The sequence below is a fragment of the Bombina bombina genome, chromosome 6 (assembly GCF_027579735.1).
Source record: "Bombina bombina isolate aBomBom1 chromosome 6, aBomBom1.pri, whole genome shotgun sequence".
Taxonomy (NCBI): Eukaryota; Metazoa; Chordata; class Amphibia; order Anura; family Bombinatoridae; genus Bombina; species Bombina bombina.
The window spans coordinates 231,343,565-231,363,949 of record NC_069504.1 but is presented as its reverse complement, the minus strand read 5'-3'; the positions used below and the strand labels follow the sequence as shown (position 1 = coordinate 231,363,949).

The 20,385-nt window shown below is 41.4% G+C and overlaps 1 protein-coding gene across 4 annotated transcripts in view; it reads right to left on the bottom strand.

Moving 5' to 3' along the window:
* Positions 1-3,306: 3,306 nt before the first annotated feature.
* PPP1R12A (protein phosphatase 1 regulatory subunit 12A) overlaps positions 3,307-20,385 on the bottom strand; it is an 875,274-nt gene continuing 858,195 nt past the window's right edge. For 2 of the 4 annotated variants that reach the window (XM_053716754.1, XM_053716755.1), the window contains one exon: positions 3,307-5,665. Coding sequence is in view for 2 of the 4 variants with exons in the window: in XM_053716755.1 (XP_053572730.1) it covers positions 5,579-5,665 (87 nt within the window). In the remaining 2 variants the exon portion in view is untranslated. The remainder of the gene's footprint in view (positions 5,666-20,385) is intronic. The other 2 variants (XM_053716757.1, XM_053716758.1) reach the window with 1 other exon arrangement.

Here is a 20,385-nt window from a genome sequence, read left to right as displayed (position 1 = left end):
TTGCTGCGGAGCGCATATCAACGTAGAATCTAGCACAAACTTACTTCACCACCTCCATCGGAGGCAAAGTTTGTAAAACTGAATTGTGGGTGTGGTGAGGGGTGTATTTATAGGCATTTTAAGGTTTGGGAAACTTTGCCCCTCCTGGTAGGAATGTATATCCCATACGTCACTAGCTCATGGACTCTTGCAAATTACATGAAAGAAATAGCAGATCTAAGAAGATTACCTGAACACAAATAAGCTTTTCTTAGAAAGGATTCAATTTTCCTATCTAAAGGATCCTTAAAGGAAGTACCATCTGCCGTAGGAACAATAGTACGCTTAGCAAGAGTAGAGACAGCCCCATCAACCTTAGGGATTTTGTCCCAAAACTCTAATCTGTCAGATGGCACAGGATATAATTGCTTAAAACGTTTAGAAGGAGTAAATGAATTACCCAAATTATTCCATTCCCTGGAAATTACTTCAGAAATAGCACCAGGAACAGGAAAAACTTCTGGAATAACTACAGGAGATTTAAAAACCTTATCTAAATGTTTAGATTTAGTATCAAGAGGACCAGAATCCTCAATTTCTAATGCAATTAGGACTTCTTTAAGTAAAGAACGAATAAATTCCATTTTAAATAAATATGAAGATTTATCAGCATCAACCTCTGAGACAGAATCCTCTGAACCAGAAGAACCACTATCAGAATCAGAATGATGATGTTCATTTAAAAATTCATCTGAACAATGAGAAGTTTTAAAAGACTTTTTATGTTTACTAGAAGGAGGAATAACAGACATAGCCTTCTTAATGGATTTAGAAACAAAATCTCTTATGTTATCAGGAACACTCTGAGTATTAGATGTTGACGGAACAGCAACAGGTAATGGAACTTTACTAAAGGAAATATTATCTGCATTAACAAGTTTGTCATGACATTCAATACAAACAACAGCAGTATCTTCTGACTCAGTTGCAACGTGGGACATCTTGCAATATGTAATAGAAAAACAACATATAAAGCAAAATTAATCAAATTCCTTAAATGACAGTTTCAGGAATGGGAAAAAATGCCAGTGAACAAGCTTCTAGCAACCAGAAGCAATAAATAATGAGACTTAAATAATGAGGAGACAAAAGTGACGCCCATATTTTTTTAGCGCCAGATAAGACACCCACATTATTTGGCGCCTAAATGCTTTTGGCGCCAAAAATGACGCCACATCCGGAACGCCGACACTTTTGGCGCAAAAGAACGTCAAAAATGACGCAACTTCCGGCGACACGTATGACGCCGGAAACAGAAATTTTTTTGCGCCAAAAAAGTCCGCGCCAAGAATGACGCAATAAAATGAAGCATTTTCAGCCCCCGTGAGCCTAACAGCCCACAGGGAAAAAGTCAAATTTTAAGGTAAGAAAAAAATGATTGATTCAAATGCATTATCCCAAATATGAAACTGACTGTCTGAAATAAGGAATGTTGAACATCCTGAGTCAAGGCAAATAAATGTTTGAATACATATATTTAGAACTTTATAAAAAAGTGCCCAACCATAGCTTAGAGTGTCACAGAAAATAAGACTTACTTACCCCAGGACACTCATCTACATGTTGTAGAAAGCCAAACCAGTACTGAAACGAAAATCAGCAGAGGTAATGCTATATATATATATATATATATATATATATATATATATATATATATATATATATATATATATATATAAGAGTATATCGTCGATCTGAAAAGGGAGGTAAGAGATGAATCTCTACGACCGATAACAGAGAACCTATGAAATAGACCCCATAGAAGGAGATCATTGAATTCAAATAGGCAATACTCTCCTCACATCCCTCTGACATTCACTGCACGCTGAGAGGAAAACCGGGCTCCAACCTGCTGCGGAGCGCATATCAACGTAGAATCTAGCACAAACTTACTTCACCACCTCCATAGGAGGCAAAGTTTGTAAAACTGATTTGTTGGTGTGGTGAGGGGTGTATTTGTAGGCATTTTGAGGTTTGGAAAACTTTGCCCCTCCTGGTAGGAATGTATATCCCATACGTCACTAGCTCATGGACTCTTGCTAATTACATGAAAGAAAAACCTTTGCAGTACACTGTCCCTTTAATTAATCAGAAAAACAAACTTTACTATTTCTTTCCTAAGATGGTGAGAGACTCCATGAGACCACATGTGGGATCCAACATGCAAGCAATAAATTTCACACAGCACCATGATAGGGTTGACAAATACAGGAAAGAAAGCAAGTTACTGATTAGGAACCAAGGCCCCCAGTACTTTCCTAACAAAAGCTCACTCAACTGAGACAAATAAAAATGAAAATGATAGAATTTGGACAATCTATGCAGGGAAGACCAGTTAGCCTCCTTGCAAGTCTGTTCAAGAGAAGCATAATTGCAAAAGCCACGATAAATAGCTACTGCTCTAATGGAATGAGCGGTAACACATGGGGGCCTATTTATCATGATGTGAGCGGACATGATCCGATATTGCGGATCATGTCCGCTGCACAGATAAATGCCGACAGCATACGCTCTCGGCATTTATCATTGCACCAGCAGTTCTTGTGAACTACTGGTGCAATACCGCCCCCTGCAGATTCGCAGCCAGGGGTGTCAATAAACCCGATCGTATTCGATCGGGTTGATTTCCGGCAATGTCTGCCCGCCGCCTCAAAGCAGGCGGACAGGTTATGGAACAGCAGTTTTAGACCGCTGCTTCATAACTTGTGTTTCTGGCGAACCTGAAACACAGGGCATCAAGCTCCGTTCGGAGCTTGATAATTCGTCCCCATGGTCTGTAAAGTTTTTACTTACTTGTAACACCTTCTGTTACCTTTCACCATATACCTGTAATACACTGCGTTCAGAAGAAGAGCCTTTCTGAGTAAGTACAAGCACAGTTAGAAGGACCTTCCAAGGTCCACCAAAGACTGGTATTTTAACTTCTGTTAAAACAAATAATGTTTTTTTTTTAACTCCACTGGCAATACCCATCATTTGACCTTTTTTGTTCTTAAGAAATTTTATACATGCAATATCCTTCTAGGAACTTATCTAGAGCATAAAAAAAGTAAATGTAACAATGAACTTCTGTATAATTTTCCTGTGCACTTTAACAATTCTAATGAGCAAAGTTTTTCATTAAAAAAGACCAAACAACAAAACAATCACATTCAAAACTACAGTCAGTCCTATTATAAATGTAAATAATAGCATGTATGTAAGAAAATTTAAATTAGTGCAATGTAGTTTTAGAATTGTAAAATTCAAATTCACAGTGTTAGAGCGTCTTTTTACTATGTTCTTTATTTCACAAGCAGTGTTTGGTTAATATGGACGTTTCACCCAAACTAGTAAAACATTTTTAAACACATGCAAATGCAATGTGCACAAACATCCACCATGATTTTCTTTCATAATTTTAACATTTAATGCCCAGCAATGCTTAACTTGAAGATGTCCCAGTACAATTACCCTGTCACATGTTGATGCGCACAATGAAAATAGTTTATTCATTTTTATTTGAATATGTCAAAATACATGTTTTTCTCCAAAAGATCTTTTTTTTTAAACTAGTTTCATGCAGATACAAAGCCTGCTCTGTACTACCAATAAAACCAATGTAGCACAGTAGCCATTTTGTTTTAAAGAATAAATAACCTAAATATAAAATACTAAAATATTAGAAATATTTAATCATTCTTCACAGACACCCAAAGCTTTACCAAATACAATCCATAGTACAACTCATTTTGCATCACATAATATCTGTAGATCTACAAATTTGCAACTGTACATTTTTCTTTTGCATTTTGATGCAAATCTCTGCTGCCCCACATACATATCAAATGAATTGAACAAAACAATCCCACAGCTATCTTTGTACCTTTAAAAATCCTGAGCTTGGCAGTAAGAGCAAGACAATGTATCTTCATAAAACTAAGCAACCAAACAGGACATGAAGTTTAGATTACCGAAAAAAAACAAAAAACAAATACCCACAAAATAGGCAGTAGATCACAATGACCTTTTTTGTAAATGACAGGGGTACTATTTCACATTCAATATAGTATACATTATAATTAACACCACAATAGCTGCTGCAAGCATTACAATTTACAATTTTGTTTTAATGGCTGAACTGTTTCAGTGGATTAAATAGTTAATATGCCATTAATATATAATTACTTTCATGGTTCAGTGAAAATATAAAAGCTAACAAAAACATCCTCACTTAACTGTATACACATACATATTTATAATAATGTTTACTTTCTGCAAAAAAGGCCACTGAAATGTAGAAAACAGAGATATGATGGTGGTATTAAGATACATGTCTAATGACATGAAAACTGCATATACACAATAGTGTGCGAGTTAGGGATACGTTGGGTGACATTACGCAAGCTAGCTCAAACGATTCAGACGGCACTCAAAGAAACATGAAATGTAGTGAAACAGTTACATATACTTTTAATAATGGTGACATAAAATGAAAAGAAATCTGAATATTTTACAGTTTACTCTAAAGTCACACCTCCATAAAATAGAAAATATACCATAAAATTACTAAACTGTATTAAAATCACCATTTAGGAACAACCTAATCTGGAGTAACAGACATTGAAAGTAGGAAAGTCTTGAGCATGCCACATAGTGGTCTGGAAACACAACACAGAATTCTCCATAATTATATATAGATATCCGTATATCTATATATAACTACAAGCACACACTATGTGTATATGTATGTGCATACAATACTTATTATATACACAAACATACATGCATACGCTTACACACACACACATACAATCACTCAGTACCTGCTAAAATGAATGTGAGAAAGGCATATTATTGAGTATATTAAATAAATTTCTTAAAACACAATGTGAAGGCTACAATGAAACAGTGCTAGCTTTTCATATTGGAAATGAATATTGCACAAATGATGAATGCAGTTACCTCTACTGATGTCAGAGTAGTCAAAAATAGCAAAGATAATTTGGTATTTTAACAAGCATAAAGTCATCTTAAATATATGTAGCTGTTGTAAACTGCTGAAAGATGTAAAAAAATTGAATATGGAGAAACACTGACACACTGGCTGGGAGGAGTTAATGCCACAACAGAAAAGTATATAAAGGTAACAAGAAACGTCAGGAAGAAATAAAACGGATGAGTGTGGCACGATGATAATGGTTTAGTAACGGTCTTCAAGGAGAGCAGAAAGCATATTTTTTGATTGCAAACTTTTTTTTTATGTACAACTAAGGCTTATTGGTTAAATATTGGAGGCATCTGGCCTTGAACACTTTCCTTGCATGTTGTAACTGTAAACAAGAATTCATAGTCATTTTCTCTCCTCAGCAGCTGAGTTTTAATACAAAACAAATGTTTTTGTACAAAGAAAACGATACAGGTAAGAGGGAGGTTTGGCAGGATTTCTGAATATTACAGTCGCCAAGGAATATTCCCTCAAATCCAGTGACTCATGTTATGGTCCACTGGCGTAACTAATGTGCAATGTCATCAAATTGCTGCTGCAGTAAACCTTTGATTATTTGGAAAGTTTGCTTATAACTCTGATTAAGGCTCCATTTTCATCTTTTAACCTCTGGTTGTCTGCTTTCAGGTCAGGTAACATCTGCAAAGAAGAAGAAATTTTTTTTTGTAATTTTCCTCCTTTTTAAAAAAATGTAGTTAGTTATGATGCTTTTCCACATTTGTTTTAAAAGAATGCCAAAGCAAAACCACAATTTGCACATTCTAATGCTTATAGAAAAAAACAAAAAACAGCACAATTATGGTCATTTCATTCTTTTAAATAAGTGTCCGTTTAAAGGAAGTGCAAAACTAAAATGAATGACATAAAAATGAACAAATTGTATGCATGAACTATGTATAATAAATAACATCTTGCTAATATATTCTTTAAGTTATTCTGTCCCTTTTTTTTCTAAAAAACATAATTTATGCTTACCTGATAAATTCCTTTCTCCTGTAGTGTAGTCAGTCCACGGGTCATCCATTACTTATGGGATATTAACTCCTCCCCAACAGGAAGTGCAAGAGGATCACCCAAGCAGAGCTGCTATATAGCTCCTCCCCTCTACGTCACACCCAGTCATTCGACCGAAACCAAACGAGAAAGGAGAAACTATAGGGTGCAGTGGTGACTGGAGTTTAATTTAAATTTTAGACCTGCCATAAAAAACAGGACGGGCCGTGGACTGACTACACTACAGGAGAAAGGAATTTATCAGGTAAGCATAAATTATGTTTTCTCCTGTTAAGTGTAGTCAGTCCACGGGTCATCCATTACTTATGGGATACCAATACCAAAGCTAAAGTACACGGATGACGGGAGGGACAGGCAGGCTCTTTACACGGAAGGAACCACTGCCTGAAGAACCTTTCTCCCAAAAACAGCCTCAGAAGAAGCAAAAGTGTCAAATTTGTAAAATTTGGAAAAAGTATGAAGAGAAGACCAAGTTGCAGCCTTGCAAATCTGTTCAACAGAGGCCTCATTCTTAAAGGCCCATGTGGAAGCCACAGCTCTCGTAGAATGAGCTGTAATTCTTTCAGGAGGCTGCTGTCCAGCAGTCTCATAGGCTAAACGTATTATGCTACAAAGCCAAAAAGAGAGAGAGGTAGCAGATGCTTTTTGACCTCTCCTCTGTCCAGAATAAACTACAAACAGTGAAGAAGTTTGACGAAAATCCTTAGTTGCCTGTAAATAAAATTTCAGGGCACGGACTACGTCTAGATTGTGCAGAAGTCGTTCCTTCTTTGAAGAAGGGTTAGGGCACAATGATGGAACAACAATCTCTTGATTGATATTCTTGTTAGTGACTACCTTAGGTAAGAACCCAGGTTTAGTACGCAGAACTACCTTGTCTGAATGAAAAATCAGATAAGGAGAATCACAATGTAAGGCCGATAACTCAGAGACTCTACGAGCCGAGGAAATGGCCATTAAAAACAGAACTTTCCAAGATAACAGCTTGATATCAATGGAATGAAGGGGTTCAAACGGAACACCCTGTAAAACGTTAAGAACTAAGTTTAAGCTCCACGGTGGAGCAACAGTCTTAAACACAGGCTTAATCCTGGCCAAAGCCTGACAAAAAGCCTGAACGTCTGGAACTTCTGACAGACGTTTGTGTAAAAGGATGGACAGAGCTGAGATCTGTCCCTTTAAAGAACTTGCAGATAACCCCTTTTCTAAACCTTCTTGTAGAAAAGACAATATCCTAGGAATCCTAACTTTACTCCATGAGTAACTCTTGGATTCGCACCAGTGTAAATATTTACGCCATATCTTATGGTAAATTTTTCTGGTAACAGGTTTCCTAGCCTGTATTAAAGTATCAATTACTGACTCTGAAAATCCACGCTTTGATAAAATCAAGCGTTCAATCTCCATGCAGTCAGCTTCAGAGAAATTAGATTTTGATGTTTGAAAGGACCCTGAATTAGAAGGTCCTGTCTCAGAGGCAGCGACCAAGGTGGACAGGATGACATGTCCACTAGATCTGCATACCAGGTCCTGCGTGGCCACGCAGGCGCTATTAGAATCACCGATGCTTTCTCCTGTTTGATCCTGGCAATCAATCGAGGAAGCATCGGGAAGGGTGGAAACACATAAGCCATCTTGAAGGTCCAAGGTGCTGTCAGAGCATCTATCAGGACCGCTCCCGGGTCCCTGGATCTGGACCAGTAACAAGGAAGCTTGGCGTTCTGGCAAGACGCCATGAGATCCATATCTGGTTTGCCCCAACGTCGAAGTATTTGGGCAAAGACCTCCGGATGAAGTTCCCACTCCCCCGGATGAAAAGTCTGGCGACTTAGGAAATCCGCCTCCCAGTTCTCCACGCCTGGGATGTGGATCGCTGACAGGTGGCAAGAGTGAGACTCAGCCCAGCGAATTATCTTTGAAACTTCCATCATCGCTAGGGAACTCCTTGTCCCTCCCTGATGGTTGATGTAAGCCACAGTCGTGATGTTGTCCGACTGAAACCTGATGAACCTCAGAGTTGCTAACTGAGGCCAAGTCAGAAGGGCATTGAGAACTGCTCTCAATTCCAGGATGTTTATTGGAAGGAGACTCTCCTCCTGAGTCCATGATCCCTGAGCCTTCAGGGAATTCCAGACAGCGCCCCAACCTAGTAGGCTGGCGTCTGTTGTTACAATTGTCCAGTCCGGCCTGCTGAAGGGCATCCCCCTGGACAGATGTGGCCGAGAAAGCCACCATAGAAGAGAATCTCTGGTCTCTTGATCCAGATTCAGCATAGGGGACAAATCTGAGTAATCCCCATTCCACTGACTTAGCATGCACAATTGCAGCGGTCTGAGATGCAGGCGTGCAAAAGGTACTATGTCCATTGCCGCTACCATTAAGCCGATTACCTCCATGCATTGAGCCACTGACGGGTGTTGAATGGAATGAAGGACACGGCAAGCATTTAGAAGTTTTGTTAACCTGTCCTCTGTCAGGTAAATTTTCATTTCTACCGAATCTATAAGAGTCCCCAAGAAGGGAACTCTTGTGAGTGGCAATAGAGAACTCTTTTCTATGTTCACCTTCCACCCATGCGACCTTAGAAATGCCAGAACTAACTCTGTATGAGACTTGGCAGTTTGGAAATTTGACGCTTGTATCAGAATGTCGTCTAGGTACGGAGGTACCGCTATTCCTCGCGGTCTTAGTACCGCCAGAAGAGAGCCCAGGACTTTTGTAAAGATTCTTGGAGCCGTAGCTAACCCGAAGGGAAGAGCTACAAACTGATAATGCCTGTCTAGGAAGGCAAACCTTAGGTACCGGTAATGATCCTTGTGAATCGGTATGTGAAGGTACGCATCCTTTAGATCCACTGTGGTCATGTACTGACCCTTTTGGATCATGGGTAAGATTGTCCGAATAGTTTCCATTTTGAACGATGGAACTCTTAGGAATTTGTTTAGGATCTTTAAATCCAAGATTGGTCTGAAGGTTCCTTCTTTCTTGGGAACCACAAACAGATTTGAGTAAAACCCTTGTCCGTGTTCCGACCGCGGAACCGGGTGGATCACTCCCATTAGCAAAAGATCTTGAACACAGCGTAGAAACGCCTCTTTCTTTGTCTGGTTTGTTGACAACCTTGAAAGATGAAATCTCCCTTTGGGAGGAGAAGCTTTGAAGTCCAGAAGATATCCCTGGGATATGATCTCTAACGCCCAGGGATCCTGGACATCTCTTGCCCAAGCCTGGGCGAAGAGAGAAAGTCTGCCCCCTACTAGATCCGTTTCCGGATCGGGGGCCCTCACTTCATGCTGTCTTAGGGGCGGCAGCAGGTTTTCTGGCCTGCTTGCCCTTGTTCCAGGTCTGGTTAGGTTTCCAGCCCTGTCTGTAACGAGCAACAGTTCCTTCCTGTTTTGGAGCGGAGGAAGTTGATGCTGCTCCTGCCTTGAAGTTACGAAAGGCACGAAAATTAGACTGTCTAGCCCTGGGTTTGGCTCTGTCTTGAGGCAGAGCATGTCCCTTACCTCCAGTAATGTCAGCGATAATTTCTTTCAAACCGGGCCCAAATAATGTCTGCCCTTTGAAAGGTATGTTAAGCAATTTAGAAGTCACATCGGCTGACCAGGATTTTAGCCACAGCGCTCTGCGCGCCTGGATGGCGAATCCGGAATTCTTAGCCGTAAGCTTAGTTAAATGTACTACGGCATCAGAAATAAATGAATTAGCTAGCTTAAGGACTCTAAGCTTGTCTATAATTTCATCCAATGGAACTGAGCTAATAGTCTCTTCTAGAGACTCAAACCAAAATGCCGCCGCAGCCGTGACAGGCGCAATGCATGCGAGGGGTTGTAATATAAAACCTTGTTGAGTAAACATTTTCTTAAGGTAACCCTCTAACTTTTTGTCCATTGGGTCTGAAAAGGCACAGCTATCCTCCACCGGGATAGTGGTACGCTTAGCCAGAGTAGAAACTGCTCCTTCCACCTTAGGGACCGTCTGCCATAAGTCCCGTGTGGTGGCGTCTATTGGAAACATTTTTCTAAATATAGGAGGGGGGGAAAAGGGCACACCGGGCCTATCCCACTCCTTGGTAATAATTTCTGTAAGCCTCTTAGGTATAGGAAAAACGTCAGTACACGCCGGTACCGCATAGTATCTATCCAGCCTACATAATTTCTCTGGGATTGCAACCGTGTTACAATCATTCAGAGCCGCTAATACCTCCCCTAATAATACGCGGAGGTTCTCAAGCTTAAATTTAAAATTTGAAATGTCTGAGTCCAGTCTATTTGGATCAGATCCGTCACCCACAGAATGAAGCTCTCCGTCTTCATGTTCTGCCATCTGTGACACAGTATCAGACATGGCTCTAACATTATCAGCGTACTCTGTTCTCACCCCAGAGTGGTCGCGTTTACCTCTAAGTTCTGGTAATTTAGATAAAACTTCAGTCATAACATTAGCCATGTCTTGTAAAGTGATTTGTAATGGCCGCCCTGATGTACTTGGCGTCACATTATCACGCACCTCCTGAGCGGGAGATGCAGGTACTGACACGTGAGGAGAGTTAGTCGGCATAACTTTCCCCTCGTTGTCTGGTGAAATTTTCTTAAAATGTACAGATTGGCTTTTATTTAAAGTAGCATCAATGCAATTGGTACACAAATTTCTATTGGGCTCCACATTGGCTTTTGAACATATTGCACAAAGAGATTCCTCTGTGTCAGACATGTTAAAACAAACTAGCAATTAGCCTAGCAAGCTTGGAAAATACTTTTCAAATAAATTTGCAAGCAATATAAAAAAAAAAAACTTTACTGTGCCTTTAAGAAGCACACAAAAACTGTCACAGTTGAAATAATGAACCGGATTAGTTATAGAAACCAAATTTTCACAGTAAATGCATTAAGTTAGCAAAGGATTGCACTCACTAGCAATGGATGATTAACCCCTTAATATCAGAAAAACGGATAACAATTGAAAATATAAGCGTTTTTATCACAGTCAAAGCACAGTCTCACAGGTCTGCTGTGAGTGATTACCTCCCTCAAAACTAGTTTTGAAGACCCCTGAGCTCTGTAGAGACGTCCTGGATCATGCAGGGAGAAGAAGGCAGACTGTGACTGAATTTCTAATGCGCAGTAAAAGCGCCAAAATAGGCCCCTACCACTCACAATACAACAGTGAGGGAAGCTCAGTAAACTGTTTTAATTCAAAACAAACGACAGCCATGTGGAAAATAACGCCCAAAACAATTTTTCACCAAGTACCTCAGATAAATAAACGATTAACATGCCAGCAAACGTTTAAAATATAATTTATGAAATGTTATTAAAAAGCCTGCTGCTAGTCGCTCACACTGCAGATTAGGCTAAAAGTTATATGTATACAGTATTTTCCCAGTGAAGTGCCATTCCCCAGAAATACTTAAGTGTAAACATACATACATATCAGCCTGATACCAGTTGCTACTACTGCATTTAAGGCTGTACTTACATTACATCGGTATTAGCAGTATTTTCTCAGTCAATTCCATTCCTTAGAAAATAATATACTGCAACATACCTCTTTGCAGGTGAACCTGCCCGCTGTCCCCTGTTCTGAAGTTACCTCGCTCCTCAGAATGGCCGAGAACAGCAAATGGATCTTAGTTACGTCCGCTAAGATCATACACAAACTCAGGTAGATTCTTCATCTAATGCTGCCTGAGAAAAAACAACACACTCCGGTGCCGTTTAAAATAACAAACTTTTGATTGAAGAAATAAAAACTAAGTTTAACAACCACAGTCCTCTCACACATCCTATCTATTAGTTGGGTGCAAGAGAATGACTGGGTGTGACGTAGAGGGGAGGAGCTATATAGCAGCTCTGCTTGGGTGATCCTCTTGCACTTCCTGTTGGGGAGGAGTTAATATCCCATAAGTAATGGATGACCCGTGGACTGACTACACTTAACAGGAGAAATAAACTTTGTTTAAAAATATATGAGGTGTAGAAACGGATTGCAAAAAAACAATGATGTCATTGTCTTTGAAGAGTATTTGGTACCTACACAGTGAGTATCCGTGGTCTTTGTTCAATCTCTGGCTATCTTTACATATATTTGGCATAAAATAATCTTAAAATAATAAAGGTCAAAATTGAAATATGCATGGGTGAATTAAAATTTTAATAGAAGCATTTTTGCAATATGATTCCATTAACAAAAATGGTTCTAGCAAAGATTACTGCCCCCTCAGTGGCATACGCACATATGCTCTGAGGGCCCATACACCAGTATTCAAACACCACACCGCCTCAGAGAGTTAGTAGTGAAAGTCAACAGTGGCTTCTATGACACAAATTTAAATGGTCACAGACACAATACACGCTGCTGCCAGCTCTCTAATCAAGTATGGTGTCTGAATACTGGTGCACATATGCTGGTAAAAACATAAATTATGCTTACCTGATCATTTTCTTTTCTTCTGACGGGAAGAGCCCACAGCTGCATTCATTACTTTTGGGAATTCAGAAACTGGCCACCAGGAGGAGGCAAAGACACCCCAGCCAAAGGCTTCAAATACCTCCCCCACTTCCCTCATCACCCAGTCATTCTGCCAAGGGAACAAGGAAGAGTAGGAGAAATAGCAGGGTGAAAAATGTGCCATAAGAACAAAAATGTACTGCCGCCTCATAGACAAAACGCGGACGGGAGCTGTGGACTCCTACCGTCAGAAGAAAAACAGAATTTATGCTTACCTGATAAATTACTTTCTCTTGCGGTATATCCAGTCCACGGATTCATCCTTTACTTGTGGGATATTCTCATTCCCTACAGGAAGTGGCAAAGAGAGCACACAGCAGAGCTGTCCATATAGCTCCCCCTCTAGCTCCACCCCCCAGTCATTCGACCAAAGGTTAGGAAGAAAAAGGAGAAACCATAGGGTGCAGTGGTGACTGTAGTTTAAACAAGAAATTTTAACCTGACTTAAATGCCAGGGCGGGCCGTGGACTGGATACACCGCAAGAGAAAGTAATTTATCAGGTAAGCATAAATTCTGTTTTCTCTTGCAAGGTATATCCAGTCCATGGATTCATCCTTTACTTGTGGGATACCAATACCAAAGCTTTAGGACACGGATGAAGGGAGGGAACAAGACAGGTACCTTAAACGGAAGGCACCACTGCTTGCAAAACCTTTCTCCCAAAAATAGCCTCCAAAGAAGCAAAAGTATCAAATTTGTCAAATTTGGCAAAAGTATGCAGTGAAGACCAAGTCGCTGCCTTACAAATCTGTTCAACAGAAGCCTAATTTTTGAAAGCCCATGTGGAAGCCACTGCTCTGGTAGAATGAGCAGTAATTCGTTCAGGAGGCTGCTGGCCAGCAGTCTCATAGGCCAAACGGATGATGCTTTTCAGCCAAAAGGAAAGAGAGGTAGCAGTCACTTTCTGACATCTCCTCTTACCAGAATAGATAACAAACAAGGAAGATGTTTGTCTGAAATCCTTAGTTGCTTGTAAATAGAACTTTAAAGCACGAACTACATCAAGATTGTGTAAAAGACGTTCCTTCTTCGAAGATGGATTAGGACACAGAGAAGGAACAACTAATTCCTGGTTAATATTCTTGTTAGAAACAACTTTAGGAAGAAAACAAGGCTTGGTACGCAAAACTACCTTATCTGCGTGGAACACCAGGTAAGGCGAATCACACTGTAAGGCAGATAATTCTTAAACTCTTCTAGCAGAAGAAATTGCAACCAAAAACAAAACTTTCCAAGATAGTAACTTAATGTCTATGGAATGTAAAGGTTCAAACGGAACCCCTTGAAGAACTGAAAGAACTAGATTCAAACTCCATGGCGGAGCCACAGGTTTATAGACAGGCTTGATTCTGACTAAAGCCTGAGCAAACGCTTGAACGTCTGTTACCTCTGCCAGACGCTTGTGTAACAGGATAGACAAAGCAGATATTTGTCCTTTTAAGGAACTAGCTGACAATCCTTTTTCCAATCCTTCTTGGAGAAAGGACAATATCCTGGGAATCCTAATCTTACTCCATGAGTAACCCTTGGATTCGCACCAACAAAGATATTTCCGCCATATCTTATGGTAGATTTTCCTGGTGACAGGCTTTCTAGCCTGTATCAGAGTATCTATAACTGACTCAGAGAACCCACGCTTTGATAGAACTAAGCGTTCAATCTCCAAGCAGTCAGACGTAGAGAAACTAGATTTGGATGCTTGAACGGACCCTGTATTAGAAGATCCTGCCTCATTGGCAGTGTCCATGGTGGGACAGATGACATGTCCACTAGGTCTGCATACCAAGTCCTGCGTGGCCACGCAGGCGATATTAGAATCACCGAAGCCTTCTCCTGTTTGATTCTGGCGACCAGACGCGGGAGGAGAGGAAACGGTGGAAAAACATAAGCCAGATTGAAGGACCAAGGCGCTGCTAGAGCATCTATCAATACCGCCTTGGGGTCCCGGGACCTGGACCCGTAGAGAGGAAGTTTGGCGTTCTGACAGGACGCCATCAGATCCAATTCCGGAATGCCCCATAGCTGAGTCAGCTGGGCAAATACCTCCGGGTGGAGTTCCCACTCCCCCGGGTGAAAAGTCTGATGACTTAGAAAATCCGCCTCCCAGTTGTCTACTCCTGGGATGTGAATTGCTGAGAGATGGCAGGAGTGATCCTCCGCCCACCTGATTATTTTGGTTACTTCCGTCATCGCTAGGGAACTCTTTGTTCCCCCCTGATGATTGATGTAAGCTAGTCATGATGTTGTCCGACTGAAATCTGATGAATTTGGCCGCAGCTAGTTGAGGCCATGCCTGAAGAGCATTGAATATAGCCCTCAGCTCCAGAATGTTTATCAGGAGAAGAGTTTCTTCCAGAGACCATAAGCCCTGAGCTTTCAGGGAGTCCCAGACCGAACCACAGCCTAACAGACTGGCGTCGGTCGTTACAATGACCCACTCTGGCCTGCGGAAACATATTCCCTGAGACCGGTGGTCCTGAGACAACCACCAGAGAAGAGAATCTCTGGTCTCCTGGTCCAACTGAATTTGAGGAGACAAATCTGCATAATCCCCATTCCACTGTTTTAGCATGCATAGTTGCAGTGGTCTGAGGAGTGTCCATTGCCGCTACCATTAATCCGATTGTCTTCATGCACTGAGCCACAGATGGCCGGGGAATGGAATGAAGAACTCGGCAAGTAGTCAAGAGTTTTAATTTTCTGACCTCCGTCAGAAATATTTTCATTTCTACCGAGTCTATTAGAGTCCCTAGGAAGGGAACCCTTGTGAGAGGGGAAAGAGAACTCTTTTTGATGTTCAACTTCCACCCGTGAGACCTCAGAAAGGCCAGTACAATCTCTGTGTGAGACTTGGCTCTTTGGAAAGACAGCGTCTGAATTAAAATGTCGTCTAGGTAATGCGCCACTGCTATGCCCCGTGGTCATCGCCAGAAGGGACCCTAGCACCTTTGTGAAAATTCTGGGAGCAGTGGCTAAGCCGAAAGGAAGAGCCACAAACTGGTAATGCTTGTCCAGAAAGGCGAACATGAGAAACTGGTGATGAACTTTGTGGATAGGAATGTGTAGGTATGCATCCTTTAGATCCACGGTAGTCATATATTGACCATAAAAGTCCATACTCAGGATAAAAACGTCACGCAGATGACCCAAGGGTCACCCTCATATCCCCGACACAGCACCATACCACATAAGGTGCTCCAGAAAACCTTGAGTTCCCTGTTGCATCATAGTCAAGTCGAACAAACGACAGCATAATTATCACTGCAGCTAACAAAGAGCTCTCCAAGAGAACACTGAGCCACCTGAAAACAGGAACTCGCGATGACTAGCCTCCAGGCAGCAAAGTTGACCCTAAGCCATCGTAAGACTCAACCCAACAAGAAGCGCCGAAAAAACGCAACAGCTCCCGACTAGAAATTACCGATCTCCAAGGAGCGTCCCCTCCCAGCAGCAGACGCCACCAGAAGAAAGGTGGACCTGAGAAATCCTTCCACCGTAGGGAAGAACAGACTCAAGAGAAGAAAATAGTCAACACTGTATAAAGCAACCAATCTCTGACCTTCCCTCCAGGGTAATGGTCCCAGCCCAAAGGCTAGTTAAAGACTGAAGACAAGAGTCCCAGACCTCTGGAAGAAAAAAAGGATGGATCTACAAGGAAGCAAAACCCCCGAGAAGAACTCTGACCGCTACCAAAACCGGTATGTTACCGTGAGTCAGGAAAGAAACTTCGGGCTCGGGTCCAAGAACCCCTACACTGCTGTCTTCCATAAAGAGGACACTTCCCAAGGGAAGAGAGAACTCAGACCACCAGCATCCAAAGACCAGAATCCAGCATATAACAGGAGCCTTACCTGGGTGCAAACCCACTATCTCTTGTGTCAGGAACGGAGGATCCAACTACTACTCCCCATCTCCCTTTCCAGATTCTAGGGACGCAAGTAAGGGAAAAAAACCCTACCAGGCAAGAACAAGGACCCATGGGTCATTACAGATACTGAGGTATTTCTAAATCAAAGAGAACACACAAGAACCCATCCCCCACACTAGGTGAGAAAAAAGGGAACTAAAGCAACTGAACCACCCTAACAATAGAGACGAGACTCTTCGGCCAATATCACCAACCCAGCTAAAACGACACCTGGAGTCTACAAAGAAGCACCAGATGCCCCAGAAGACCAGTAGGGACACGTCAGAAACACCTTAAACCTAAACCTTAGGCAGATATGAATCTCCCATGAGAGACAGAAACCCCGCCGCCTTCAAAGGGACACGCGGGAACCCAAAAACTAAGGTTAAGCAGAACCGTCTATGCCCAATCCAAGCAATAGACAAGGTCCTAAGCCAGAGTCCTCGAAAAATGGAATCGCTCGAAAGATCTAACTTCCTGAGGAACCCTAAGCTGCCTCCGATGATTAGGAGCACACCATCTAAAGTCCGTAGACTTAAAGAACCTAGCGAACAGCCTTAAACCCAAGAGTCTAAAAAAACTCCTGTTCAGTTTAAGAATTCGGCACCCAGTGCCCCTGGATCGCAAGGTAAACCCTTGTAAACAGGCTTAACTACCTGATACACACGCTGGAGAGGATAAAAGGTCATCTACCTGACCCTAGAAAGGCAAAAGTCTGTAACCGATCTCGGACCTCCACTCTCAAACCCGAAGGCTAGATCTGCAACAAGGTCAAAGGAGAACACTCGAGCGTCGAAAGACCATGGTATGACCAAGGGTAGATCCTAGATGAAGAAGACCATAGTCTCCAGAGATCCTAGCAGGTTCGGTCTCCCGAAAACCCCTTAATAGGGCAACGACTGGGAGCCTCGCAGAAGGCAAGGTAACCCCTGCACTCCTCATACTAGAACCAATGCAATGCTAAGCAAGGGAAGGAGGACATGCCCGCACTTCCAGAACAGATGACCCAACCCAAGACGGGAAGGAAAGAGACTCTGCCACCGCAAAAAGTAATGCTATTAGGCTAAAAGAGTCAACATCCGAAAGAAAACTCCAGTGAGGACACAAAACGATCACCACTCAGAAAACTACACGACGGAAGTCATATACATCTCCCAACTCCAAAGGAATGGAAACTACGGTTCCGAGTCCCCAGGGACTTTTAAGAACCATGACGACGTCTGAAAAGTCAGACCCGTATCCCAAGCGACTAGCCCGAAAAAGGTCAACCTAGATCAGAACTCAACCCTCCGTCTAGAAGCGTTTGATCTACACATTAGGCCCCATACTTCGAAGTAAGATCCGAGCCCGGAGTCAATATCAATAGGCCAAGTGACAATCAGAATCCAACAGGATTCAATCAGCACAACGGTGACATGAACCCAAGTAACGGCAGAAAGCACCCGACCAGGACCTGCCTGGTATAAGGACACTTCAGAACTGTCCAAGGTTCAAGAAAAATCGACCTGAAGGTTTGATAATATAAAAACTAGAAAACATAACTCAATTATTCAAAAGTGCGCAACTTCCTAGGAAGAAGAGGTATGGAGCTTTTACCTGTTGATGCGCCTACTTCGTCCATTGCGAGACACAAAGACACAAGAATCCCACTGCATGCTACCTAACCGGGTGGAAGAGATTGTAGTGGAGGCAGTCGAAAAATGGGAGGCAATGGGAATGGCCAAATCGATCACCAGACACTTCAGGGCACTGGAGCATAGTTTAAAAGCCATCTTACTACAACATGTGATCACAACCACATCACCCCTTGGGGAGAGCTCACAAGGTACCGATATATATACTGAACCTAAGATGGACTGTAACAGTAATACTGACCTACACACAGGATCGTCATTGCAACCGAAATGCCAGAATGCAAAGGCGTGTTGATTTAACCGAAAGTCACCTCCTGACACGCCAGGCTTAGTAGGGGAAGAACAAAGGCTTACTGTGGTGCCCAGACTTTTCTACACTAAGCTGTCAAAAGTCTCCAATGTGTTGGGATGTGGAGAACAACCACTCTCCTACAAGACCGGAGATTTGGATGACTGTGGTGGGACCCTGCTGGAATCATGCAACATTCAGATTTTGAGCAGACAGAGCGACATGGTATCGACTTGTCCTTTTCTTTGTCAGGGAAGAAGTACCAACAAGGAACAGTATCATCATATAAGACTGGTGTTGGTTAAGTTTTCTCCCCATATAGTAATCACTGTTTCACCCCATTTATTGTCCTACTTCTATCCTACGGATGACGACCCCTAGGTCTGATATATATATATAAAAAAAAAAAAAAAAAACACTCCTATTAGGATATGGTACATGTTTTATATTCAGATGGACAATCCTACTTAAATTGTTCTAATGCCTGTTATTCTACAGCTTAATCTCATAATATATATGCTGCTCTGATACATTATTTTGTCCTAATCCCCTAATTTTTCCTAACCCTCAAAGAGACCCTGGGAAGTTAGTGACAGGCTTACTCACTTGGTGGTTATACTGGCTGTGAGAGAGCTAAGGTTGTAGATAATCCTGAGATGCAATACCCATTACTCCTGCTGTCTAAAGTTATAATTAAATTCTTGTTCTTTCATGCCTACAGTTTTATATCAGAGGTACCAAAATAGGTGGCTTAAGACTTTACTACTATAGTTATCATAGAATATAAATTAATTGTATATAGGTATGTTTCTGTACCTAGAGGGGAACTCTTATTAAGTCACACTAGAGTGATAAGTGTGCTCCCTTTCACTTTAGTCACTTGTTGTGCTTATCCTGATGCCCCGTTGCTAGCAGCCGAAACAGGGGGGGCATTGTCACCACAATAATTTTGAACTACTAATGTAACTGCCTTAAAGGGACACTGAACCCAATTTTTTTCTTTTGTGATAGAGCATGCAATTTAAAGCAACTTTCTAATTTACTCCTATTATCAACTTTTCTTCATTCTCTTGGTATCTTTTTTTGAAAAGCAAGACTAAGTTTAGATGCTGGCCCATTTTTGGTGAACAACCTGGGTTGTTCTTGCTGATTGGGTTGTTCTTGCTATCCAGGGTACTGAACCAAAAAATAGCTTAGGTGCCTTATTTTTCAAATAAAGATAGCAAGAGAACAAAGAAAAATTGATAATAGGAGTTAATTAGAAAATTGCATGCTCTGTCTGAATCAGTAATGAAAAAATTTGGGTTCAGTGTCCCTTTAATATAAAATAGGGGACATGCCGCTTATACAATCTCTTCCTTTGAGATAAAAAGGTACCTATACTAAAACATACGCAAAAAATTATTTTAGAGAGACAGACTGCGTTAGCTTCAGAACTTAAAACTCTATCCAATGCCTGCACTGTTCATGGATAGTTGGCCCCTAAGACATAGTTTACCTGCCACCATGGGTAGAGTACAGTTTATAACAATTGCCCCACCCTTGACACTCTACAGAGCCCCTTGTTGATATGTCTCTCAATAACTAACAGTTGTTCTTCCTCTATTAATAAGTTTTCTGTAAGATCAATTTATCTAGTTTATAGGTTTGTTTTTCTCCTATGGCACCAGTTAAGCACTACTTTACGAGAATGTTTTATAAGGTAGTAACTATTGGGCCCACATGTGGTCCTTATATTGTGAGAATATGTTTTGTGAGATAGTAACTAGTATTTATACATACAGGAAGCATACTAGGTAGCTCCTTGCTTCTCATTTGAATATTGCTAATACTCCTGCCTAGTTTTACAAATACATTGATAATAGCTCTTTTTGTAATGCAGTAATGTATTATATTTATATGACTCCCATTCTCAAGCCAGAACAACAAATCCTATCCGGATCAAAATAAAAGTAAGGCAGCAACCACGAGTGAACGCCCAAGGTGAATGGATACGCCAACGGA